The sequence below is a fragment of the Diadema setosum genome, chromosome 11, assembly GCF_964275005.1.
Source record: "Diadema setosum chromosome 11, eeDiaSeto1, whole genome shotgun sequence".
Taxonomy (NCBI): Eukaryota; Metazoa; Echinodermata; class Echinoidea; order Diadematoida; family Diadematidae; genus Diadema; species Diadema setosum.
Genome location: NC_092695.1, coordinates 35,044,779 through 35,057,172, shown reverse-complemented (window position 1 = coordinate 35,057,172; position 12,394 = coordinate 35,044,779). Strand labels below are relative to the sequence as shown.

General features: G+C 41.0%; 1 protein-coding gene across 1 annotated transcript in view; it reads right to left on the bottom strand.

The window, feature by feature from the left end:
- Positions 1-373: 373 nt before the first annotated feature.
- The window catches only part of LOC140235452 (periodic tryptophan protein 2 homolog), a 79,259-nt gene continuing 67,238 nt past the window's right edge, over positions 374-12,394 (bottom strand). Inside the window, exon 18 of the mRNA XM_072315479.1 lies at positions 374-632. Within this exon, the coding sequence (XP_072171580.1) occupies positions 374-632 (259 nt within the window). The remainder of the gene's footprint in view (positions 633-12,394) is intronic.

Genomic DNA, 12,394 nt, shown 5'->3' with positions numbered 1-12,394 from the left:
GGTAGCCACAGGCAGATTGGGTGATAAAGGGTAACAAACATTGACGATCTCGCATCTCCAAGGCACTAGGGTATTCTTCCGAGATTGCTCCATCTGAGCAACCTCCATCCACTTAATCTGATGACTCCATTTCTCTGCATCTTATTCCACATAAACTCTAGAAGAGGACGTTCCGCGGTTTAGGGGAGGGCGGCAGAGATTGATGGTGCTTCACAGAAATCAGGCCAGACCAATCTGCACGTGTCCATGCGGAGTTTGGAAGAAACTGTTGTGGATCAACAGACGATGGGGGTTGCATCATCCATAGCTAGTGCAGTGTCCTCAGTCCTTCGCAAACATCTCAGTATATCAGCCAAGACAGAGAGGGTTGACATCATAAAAGGGGAGCGATCTCCGTCTCAGAGTCATCGCTGTCGACGAGAGCTGCCGAATCCCTGAGGAGGACCATCTCGTCTCCGTCATCCCCTTCATCCTCTCCCACATCCCGAGGCCGACCATCGCCTTCCTCATCTTCCCCATCCCCATTTTCTACCTCGTCTGCCCTCATGCCCAGAGGCTCCCGTTCTCGTTTCCTCGACTTGATCCTGGCGAGCGTTTGGAGATACCGGAGGGTATACTTGTTGTTGTCACATCTGTAAACAAACAAACAAACAAACAACAGGAAAATAAACATGTAAAATGAAACCTGCAACTTTTTCTGAGAAAGTCAATATAAGTATTTCACACATCTGCAGAGTACAGAATTGAGTATTAGCTCATGCTACCACTGATTAATCAAAACCCATCACTCTTTTTCTATGGCTGCAAAAAGAGATGCAGTTTGATGTTCACAGCAGCCAACCAACCTACTGCTTCCTACATGACAAACAAACAAACAAACAAACAAAAATCCCCACTGTGAACATAACAATCCCATACTGAGTTCTCTAAGCCATTCAACATGTATGACTGTGTCCTGAAAAGAGTCACAGAATCACATCTTCTCTTGATTTTTTTTTTGTCTCTACGTCAAGGAGATCAGGAGATCTGCCTGAACATTTCACGGTCATGGCATCGAAGAGGAATTGATCCTCCTTGCTCACAACTTGCTGTCACATCCATCTTGCATCTTGGACTCCTTAAAATGCCACGAAACTGCATAAATTCAGGAGTAATCTACAGATGTAGGAGTGATTAAAGGGTAATGATGTGATACAAGCAACAAAATAGCAGAGTGAGCTCACATCAGAGCTACAACGTGACAAGCTTACTCATTAGATTTCAGACTACCATCCTGGGAATTAATGTTAAAAAAAGAGACAAAAAAAAGAAAAGAAAAGACATGGACTTTGCCAACACTGATCAGGTGCGGAGTAAGACTGAATCTTTTCACACAGGCCCTGTCCACCTATGTACACCTTGACAAGTCTACGAGAAGAATCGCAAATTGCCACTGATGGCAATTTGTCCTGCGCTACGTACGGGCCACTTCCACGAATGTGGGCATGTCAGGGTGGATACGGAGAAATGGGGTCGCATAAATCATGCCTGTCTGCACCAAGCGCTGGCAGTGTTTGATTGCGGGAGAAAAGGGCAAATAAACTGATCGACCTCCTTTGAAAGGGACAAATGCATACAAACACTAACTATTCCAGTCTGGTGTGTGTGTGTGTGTTTGCATGTGTGTGTGTGTGTGTGCATGGAGGAGGGGCAGTGGAGGAGTAGGGAAGAAGGACAAATTTTCCCTGAGGCACCATACTCTGTGGCTGGATGAAGACGAATTGAACCATTCAACATCAAGTGCATCAGCGGAGCAATTTATTTTTCATGGGATTAATGTTGTGGTGGTGACAGGGGGATGCAGTGATACTCTTGGTCCCTCTTACACCCCCCCCCCTTTCTAGCAAAAAAAAAGAAGAAAAAAAAAGAAAAAAGGGGGAGATAAATCAGCCACAGTATATGCTTGTAATGTCATACCATGAAACTTTTTTTTTTTTTTTTTTTTGCAAGTTTCAGTAATGTTCTTTGCATTGTACAAAAAGGTGTAGTCCAAATGCAGAGGTTTTGTAGCCCCAACAGCAAATGGAGGCTATTTGCTGTTAGGGCAACAAAACCTCTATCTCAATAATGTCAAAAATGTTCAGGAGAAAAAAAAAAAAAAAAAACATGGTGGCTAAAGCACCATAACAAATGGGATCACCTTTCCTTTGACATGCCGTGGCAGCATCAGCTTGGGGGTAAGACAGCTAGGTTTTGGACAGGACATCACTTAACTCATTATCTGACAATTAAGCCAAGAAAGTAAAGTTCACCAAAATTTGAGATACAAGGTTTCGTCACTCCAGTGGCACATGAGTGCCGTATTGCTCCAGGGTTCAATGTACAAATTGGGCACTTTGAATGATTTATAACCAAAACAGCAAGACAGTAAAATTGATCCCCTTCACAAATTCTTCTTCTGCAATCCTTTCTTTAAGCCTCTCACATTTGCCAATCTGTCCATCTGTATACATGTGACTGTGCATCGCTAAATCAACAAAAAGTTGAACCCTTTCATTTTACGAGAGGACTCAAAAAAGGTGAAATGGGTCAACCAAGTCAATCTTAAATTTTTCATATTTCCTGAAAGAGTTATTCTTCATCAACATTATACTTAAGTCTGGGATCATAAAATGAATGGGAAAGTGTGCTTCCAGAAGTTTTTCTATAACCCTTTTTGTAGAGTAGTGTAATCAGGTGTGTCTTTATAGAGGCCCCTTTTCATTTTTTGAAAATTCTTTGCACACTCTTCCCTTTCAACTCTAGTAACTTTTGAAAAGATAATGCTACTGCATTGAAAGTTGGCACTAATCATGGAATAATGTGTTAATAATGAATGCTCAATTTCAGCTGAATCTGATAATCCCTTCATTGTTGTTGCTACTCTGGTTTACATCCTGCTTTTTGTCTCATTCACTGCACAGCTACCGCTGCTGTGTAAAGATCAAGTGCTTGAGTAGACCCTATACTTCAGAGCCTCTTTTCTCAGTTCACACTATGTGTGCTTTCTTTCCAATATTTAGGTAGGTCAGGAGAGTCCATTCCAATTGAGTTATACATAATTTTAAAGCTTAGAGTCTGCAGTTTCAGAATCTGCCCTTAGCTAGAAACCCACGTCTTGCGACTTTTTGTTGGTTTTGTAATCCAGGGTCACTGATGTATGTCTGTGTGTCTGCCTGCCTGTGTGTCTGTCTCTCTCTTTCATGTGGTAAGATCTAGGTTAGATGTGAAATCCTCCTGCTGTTTGGAACGTATCCAAACCGTATCAGAATGTATCAAAATATCGGAATCTTATCAGAATAGAAGACATCACTTCCCATCACAATTCCTTGCCTGCAATGTATCTCGTCTTTGCTCAAATCATGGACTCCATTCCGGTCTGTCCCCTAGAGAGGAAATTAATCAATCCAGACTGTCTCCAGCATCATGCACACCATACGACTCACAAAATTTGTTCATTCTCTTGACACTCAAAAGTTTTTTTTCCCTTAATCTATCTCTTTCTATTTTTCCATCTCCCAATCCTCTGAATACTTTTGTCAGAAAGAGACATAAAACCCATCCCAACATCCACAGCCTCTTGAAATCTGGAATAGGGGGAAAAAAAGTCTTCTGTTTCGCTTAATCAAATTAAGAGCCAAGTGCAGGATCTGCTATGAAAGTCTCAACCATGATTACTCCAACACTTCAATCTGTCGATGACCCTTTGGCACAGGGGGCGTTTTCTAATCACTGTTGCAACGGAGAAAGTCCGCGGGTCTCCATCCCCTCCGTCGCAGCGTAATCCAATGTGAGGGCCTACGAACCGAGGCGACGCACTAACGAGGAATTAATGGAGACAGATTAGCGGCGCAAAGAGGCCGTGACAGGTGAGATTAAAATCTAGATGACAAACAGCGGCACCTGATGTTGTTATGCAACAACGATGGCATTAAAACACAACTTGATGGTTTGGAAACAGTAATTGGAATGTCATCAGTAACAGCACTCTTATGTTGCTTCTTTTTTTTTAGGGAGGCTGCATTCTGCACTACAACAGCTGACAGCATCAACCTTGGACTGACTTTAGTGTCCTCTCTTTTTCTTGATAAAAAGGACTTCTTATGTGAATCCTCGCTGGTAATCAGAAAGGGCAAATAGTCATAAAGATGATTGATATAACTTTAAATGAATGTTGGAGCACTGTGTCAAAGTAGATCAAACTCTGGAACCTAGAGTCTGGACTCATCTGAGGCTGTTTGGCCTTCAAGTTACCAATGGCAAGTGATTCATGTGTGGTGGTGATTAAAACTCAGGCACAATTCCTGGAAAACCTTTGCATTCTCTTTTACTAAGGCTCAACATTCAGGCTAGTTTACCTTCCGGAAAGGTAATTACAAGCAACTGACTGCATTCTGACATGAATGTATCTCATTCCAATAACATACACACAAACACACACACACACACACACACACACACACACACACACACACCAGACAAGAACACAATCTTTGAATCACTGCTACACCTTTTTTCTTATCAAAATGTTCAAGTAAAATAATGCTCGACAATATTCTGGACTGACAAATTAAAGGCACTTTTCAGTATGCTGCAATTTACAAAAAAGAAAAAGAAAAAAAAAAGAAAGAAAAACCTTTGCTGCATGGTTCTAAATGCTACTATGGAAGGATGAAGATGCCTATCTTGTTGCACTTTTTGGTGGGCATACAAGTCTGTAGAATGCCAACAACAGAAAAAAAAGGGCTGAGTGGAGTGTGGGTTTCATTTGATTTGATGGACCAAATAGGGGTTTTATTTGGTCTCATTTAATGACGGATTAGGGTTAAGATTTGATTACACATGTCTCCCTGTATTCATGACCTTACCATGAGTCTGACATTTATGTGGACTGCCCATAAAGGCCACACACTCGCATAAAGGAGGATAAGAATCATGTGTGTACATGTGCGTGTATGTGTTAGTGTGTATAACTTGTAACCATGGCAACTCAAGAAAATTCTGGCAGGCACAAAGTTCATACAGCTAACCTACTTTTTTTTTATGTCTGCAGATTCAGACTTAAAAATGATGTTGGAAAAAACAAGAAAAGAACCACAAGCAAGCATTACATATCTGACTACCAATGTTGTATGAACCATACAACTTAAAAGCCTTTGCATGATATCCTTCCTAGCTGGGAGCAATTTGTCTCACGTCTTTGGATGATGCACGATTGTGAAGATGTGGAAGCACTTTAATGCCTTTTCAATTTCCCCTCCCACTCGTAAACTCATACATACTGACTCATGCCCAAACCACTGAAAGTCTCAATTATGCAAATTTTTGTCAAATACACGCAAGAGGCACGCATATAGTTTCAAGTACAAGCATCAAACGGTAAAAAGATAACAGAGAGACAGTCATGGAAACATACTTTACTTTTTCAAATCAAAGGTCATGTCCTACAATAAGATGGTCCTTAATGTAATCCTGATTGATTTTCAGTGTTTGTGTAACAGCAGAGCCCTTATATTTTTTCCAGAGTTGCTCACTGTGAAAGACTACAGCAACCACTTGATGCCAACGATGCACTGTGCATAAATCCATCACCGTTCAAATTCATCACAGAGATACAGAGACATCTTGAATCCCCCAAACACCCGTTACTCCAAACCTCCATCCTACCCCTCACCCCTCTATCCAAACCCTCACCCCTCTACCCAAACCCTCACCCCAACCAAAGTGACTCATTACACCATATCAAGCACAGCGATGCATCAAGATGTCTTCATCTCCCTCCACCTGCCAAATGTGCTCCAAGACTCCTCTTCGAGCCGAAAACCCACCGGTACACTCGAGACGCATCCTCATCTCCGCTTCCCTTTAAGAGAAATAACAGCAACCACAAAACAAAACATGCCACTACATTAATTCCCACCGGCTGAGATCTATCGCAGTCTCTAACCCCCGCTCTGCTCCCGCGGAGAAAAAACAGAAAAAGAAAAAGAAAGAAAAGCTGGATGAAATCAAATCTTGTCGGCGCAAGCCTGGCATTTGCAGAGAAGAAGCTGATGAAATGAAAACTTTCCCGGTCCCGGCTAAATTCCCAGGCAGTTAAAGCCGAGCTCTCCAGCCATGAGTGCCTGACGAGTGGGGAAAGCCTGGGAGAGGATTCAGACACACTTGTGGATGGTCCCACGGGGAAAAGGTTTTGAGGCAGGGATGCACCTTGAAATGAAAGGTGGTATGTTTGAACAAGAGCAGTTTCACATTGGATTTAAAACTTGTTTTTAATCACGTTGCTACAATGTCATACATATTGAAGTAACGCTGTGCGCAGACACTGCATTGAGGCTCCTTGCCTACAGCAAACTGCTGATGTTCCATGTACAAGCTGCGCATCAAACTCCATGCCCTGTCATTGATTAATCACACAGCTCCAGGAGAACATGCTCGCAAGAGTACAGGTGTACATAATTATACACACTATACACATCTACCTAAAGAATGTGCAGTCTATCAGCGGAAGCAAGTGAAGATTTAGCTTATCTAAACCAATTCCTCAGATGTGTTTTAAAGGAAACCAAAGCCCAATTATAATGTGGATTGAGTGAAAGCAGCAAAATTAGAAGAATGCATCAGTGAAGTTTTGAGGAAACTTGGACAATCAATTAAAAAGTTATGATACAAGAGCATGATACAAGAGCACCTGACTTTCCTCTTTCAGAGAGCGAGGGAAATTATATTACCTTTAACAGGTCAGTGACAAAAGCGTGCAAATTAAATCTGTTCGACTGGACGTACTTGTGAAAATCGTGGAGAGAACGGTTTCGTGACTCATCTGAGTCACTTCTTCAGCTCTATCTATTCTCTCCGTGATTTTCACAAGTAAGTGCAGTTGAACAGATTTAATTTGCACGCTTTTAGCATACTACCTGGAGGAATCAAAATCTACAGCGATATGTCGATGACAAGTTGATAGAATGTGTACTTTTCATGAAGAAATTTCATGGACTTCTCTTATTTTCTTAAAATGTTGTCCAAAATGACATCATGAAGTGTGGTAATCTCCTTATCCAGCAGAAAAATACCAAAAAAAAAAATAAAAAAGAATCATAACTTTTAAATGGACTCTCCAATCTTTCTCAAACTTTCACTGATGTGTTCTACTAATACTGCCGCCTTCACTATATCCAAACTTACATTTGGGTTGTGGTTTCCTTTAAAGGTCACACCATTCAGATACTAGTAACAAACATGCTCCAACAATCACACAAACCTTAATTGGCAAACACATTCAGATCAAGACAGGTCAAATTCGATTTGAGAAGCATCTCTGAGGAACGAGACTATTCAACAAGAAACACACTTCTGAACTGGTTTACATGCAAGCGCTGTAATCAGTCTGAAAGGTTCAAAGCATTTTACTAGGATGTCCCTTGAAATGGCAGGTGGTATAATGAATAGAGACAATAGACAAGGCTAGGATGAGGATCTATTTCCTCGTTCAACAAGGGTCCACTCCTTAAAAAAGACAAGGAAGGAGGAGGAAAAGTGGAACAAGAATGCAATGTAGAGAAGCAACAGGTTTAAGCGATGGCAATAAATGGGTCTATTCTCTTTAAGATGGTTTTAATAAGGCTTTTAATGGCATTTTTATCTCCTTTGGGAAACCATTTCATATTTAGCATCCAGCTAATCTTGCAATCTTAGCATGATGTTAAACTACTGAAAGAATTACTGCAAACATTTAACTTCAAGACATTGCAATTGCATCAGAAGGTGAGAAAAGAAAATGGCAACTACGAAAGATAGATAGTATAGAAAAGGAGAGAGAGATGAAATACAAGGATAGGAGGAAAGAGAAACATTAACAAGTTATTGATGGAATGGCAAATGTTGAAAAAGAGAATGTAAGGCACAAGAATGAAGACTATTGCAAACAAGCTGATACAAAGATAAAAAGATAAACACTGATTATCATCACTCTTTTTCCTTTCTGCAGGATAATGCCAAAATCTGGTAATTTGAGGAGGAGGAGGAGGAGGAGGAGGAGAAGGAAAGGAGGAAGAGGAGGAGGAGGAGGAGGAGGAGGAATAGGAGGAGGAAGAGGAGGAGGAGAAGAAGGAGAAAGAGGAGGAGGAGGAGGAGGAGAAGGAGGAATTACAAGAGGAGCTGCTCTTAGAGGTGCATCTGTTTGCCAACAATGGCACAAGGAGATTGTGTTTCATCGATTAGTACTGCACCCTAGACAGCTTCTTAAGCTTTCAAGATGGAGGAGACAGCTCTCTAGCAAAGATGAAGGGCCAGCCGGCTGGCCTACCTTTTCGACAGGTTGCTTGAGGCGGGTCAGAGTCGGAAAAGTGTGTGTGTGTGTGTGTGTGTGTGTGTGTGACAGAGTGGGGGAGGGGGGTGAAGTGGAGGACCAGAGAATGGCCAAGCTGTTTTACGATGATAATGTAAAGTGTTTATACACAAATCCTAAAATAGACCAGTTTGCTATCAACAATCTCAAATTGCATGCACACCTTAAAAACAAAGACTTGTCCTGACAACCACTATGTGTACAGGTGGGTGAAATAAGTAGTCACTGGGTCCTGAACAGAGGAAATACATCCATAGATGTAAATATACTCACAAACTGGCCCATTGCCTCCACTATGAATGTGCATTCAACTAGTTATGTCTGGCTCCATTTCACTCACGTGAACACTGGATGCTTGCTGTCTAGTCATTGCACAGAAGTAAACAGATAGCGAGACCCTTTGCACTATAGGTGCCTTCCTCTGTTTTGTTTCTCTGAACACAGAATGGTATCTATCATCATCCTCATCCACTGTAAGATATCAAGAAAATTATCATATGGAATCACACAAAACAAATTTATCAAGAACTGATGATCGTTCTAAGACAAGGATATTCTTAGTCTCATGGTCGGATATATGCATATCTATGTGACTCAGGGTCAGGGAGAGCGGTGGCAGGAGTAAACTAGAAATGTCGCTACGGCGACTGATGCCTCCGCCATAATGCGTGATTCTCCCAATAGGTGTATAGTACAATGTCTTGACAATGTGTGATGACAGTTTCACATAACTGGCAAAATATCGAAATAACAGGTTTGTCAGAAATATCTTGAATGTTCACTTTCCACGAACTGGGTTTGCTATAATTGTCTATTAAAGAGTGCAGGTACACATATTTGGGGAATTGAAAATTTTTACTTGACTTCTGACCGACCTTATTATAAGTTTATAATGCATTGAGTATAATTTTCAAGGTATGAAGAAAGAGTGTAATTACAGTACAAAATATTTTTTTTTCATTTAAACCTGACCTTTGACCCTTAACCTTTGACCTTCTGGCTGGAAATTTCCAAGAGAATCTCCATCAAGTAATACATGTACATATATTAAACACTTTTAAAACTAATAATGCAATCATTGCATATACTAGTATACATGTATGAGGGAAATACAGTAATAACATTTTGAGGAGTTGACCTTGACCTTTGAACCCCTGACTATTGACCCATGACCCCTAAATTCCCTACATAATCCCTGCCAGTCAGTACATGCATATGTACCATGTTCCATGAAGATACATTGAACCATTTGCGAGAAAAGTGATATTGCAACATTTTCACCTAACCTTTGACCTTTTGACCTTTGACCTTATGACATGAAACTCTCTCTGGAGAATCCCTATGCAGTAGTACATGTCTACACTAAGTTTCAAGAAAATAACTGCGGGCATTGCATAGATATGGGGGAAATAGCAACATTTTTAGCATTTGACCTTGACCTTTTGACCTTTGACCTCTTGTCAATGTCACTAGAATCTACTCAACTAATTGTCCCATCATACATCATCCTTGGACGAACTTTTGGTAAAAGCTGCTTCATCCAGTTTTGAGTTATCACATAAACAGATAAATTTTAGGATTTGACCTTGATCTTTGACCTTTGACCTCTGTCCGATTTCACTGAAAAACTGGTCAAGTAATTGTCCCATCATACATCATCCTCCAACAAAGTTTGGTGAAATTTGCTCCATACAGTCTTGAGTTATCGCGTAAACCGATACAATTTCATGATTTGACCTTGACCTTTGACCTTTGACCTTTAGCCGATTTCACCCAAAATCTTATCAAATCGTTGCCCCATCATACTTCATACTTGGACCAAGTTTGGTAAAATTCCAGTAAATATTACTCAAGTTATCGCGTAAACAAAAGCGGACGGACGTACGGACGTACGGACGTACGGACGTACGGACGTACGGACGTACGGACGGACAACCCGAAAACATAATGCCTCCGGCACCACTTCGTGGCAGAGGCATAAAAACATAGATATGACAACATTTCATTGAAGAAATGACTGATTGCGTCACGAAATAGGCCTTGTGACACTTGGCGCTCCATACACATTGTCCATGGTTTAAACTATGGTTTCAATTGTACCACCTTCGTGAATTCGAGCCATACAGTTGATCAATCGTCATACTTTAGCGACAACATTGTCCACTTTTCTTCTGTAATTGGCTTTGAATTTCCAGGAAACCGTCAGATATGATCCATCCTAACATTTCTCATAGCCAAAACAATTGTATTGATATAGTACAGAAAAAAATAGTAAATTGAAGATCCTGAATGCCGACATTCCAAGTTTGTGAACGCTGTACTATGTGGTCAGTGTCACCATGTACATTCAATATACTGAATTCTTGCTCTAGCTCCGCTATGTACAGGTGAGCTGTCTGGTTTCACTCCAGCTACCAGAAGTGACATGTACCCGACCATGAGAATACCTTAATTTACTTAAATTACTGCAAACTCAATGATTTTGTGCAGATAATCTGAACCTTCAGCACCAACCACATACCACCATCCCCACCCAAACTCTTCCAGTGAAACAACTTGAAAATCAGCAGAGTTATGAACTGGAGGCACTTTGGAAGTGGAACACCCAATCTACGATGCACAGATGACAGATGCTATAGAACAGCTAAGCTCACCAGGCTTAGTCGTCGCTTGATTTAGAAATTGCACATGGTAGAATCAAAGATACCAGTACATGAGCATCCGTTTCACTCAATTATTAAGGATGCTTTACAAAGATGAAATTGCCCAAACTCTAGCTAAGATACCAGAACATGAGCATCCATTTCACTCAATTATTAAGGATGCTTTACAAAGATGAAAAGATGAAATTGCCCGAACTCTAGCTAAATTTGCTCATCGTAGTGCCCTGTTTCTCTCTCCCTCCCTCCATAGCTCTCTTTCATCCTCTCACTCTTTCTGCCTATCTCTATATATACATTCACAAATAACAATTCAACAACAGTAAGAATTGTTCTGTAACCCTAGCTCACCAGAGTGTGCCAGTCTAGCTAATAGAAAAAGAGGGAAGCCCGGTGGGGAATTGCCGCCCGTGCACCGAGACGCTATAACGTGACGGATCGAGCGCGCGAGATCTGGGTCGGAGCGTATTGCCTCCCAACAATTACCCCAGAAACACGCATCGCCGCAAAAACTGCAGCCCCCCCCCCCCCAATATGACCACGCAGAAGGCCTCGATGACTTTGCTAATAATCACATGATCCCGGCAGGCGGGAAACTGTGGCTATATCAAAACCATGGATGGAGAGAAGGTTGAAGAATAGACGGATCGAGGGAAGGTACAGAATGCAAAGATGAAGAATGAAAAACAAAAGAAGAGAAGACTGGTAGTAGTATGAGACAGAGAATGGTAATAACATTGTATAGCAAAGCAAACAGTTCCACAGTCTCACGCGAGCATATGCCTGGAGTTTGCTCCATGAGTTTTCTCTGAAAAGTTATTACTCAAACTCGACAGACGAGTCCATTTAAAACTAAAAGTTACAAAAGACATGAAAAACTAAACAACGGCTATAAGCTGATCTAGAACGTGCAATTTCAAATTGCTCATGTCACTACCACTTATATAATAGTGATGGTTTTCTCAGGGGACCATCAGGCCAGCATGCTGACAGCTCAAAAAAGTCTATTTGTACTCAACAAACAACACATCAACTGTTCTAGAAGGTTTTTTTTTTTCATCAATTATAACCAACTTTATTTACAACAGCAATCTCTCGCCGGGGAGGAGAGTTAAAAGTGCTCTGAAAGGAATTCACAGTATTTGTAGGTCTGAGGGGATTGCTAATGAAGAGTAACATAATAAAGGAATTATTTTATTATTTAAGGAAAACACAGAACAGTGGGAGGCTTGTGAGAATGGGACATCAATATCCATCTAATTTGAATAGATGGCTGCGACCAAAATCACTGTTCCATCCATTTGACATTTCATCTCTTCATAAACTGACGTTTGATTCTAATGGAATGACTATCATCCTGTTTCTTTGG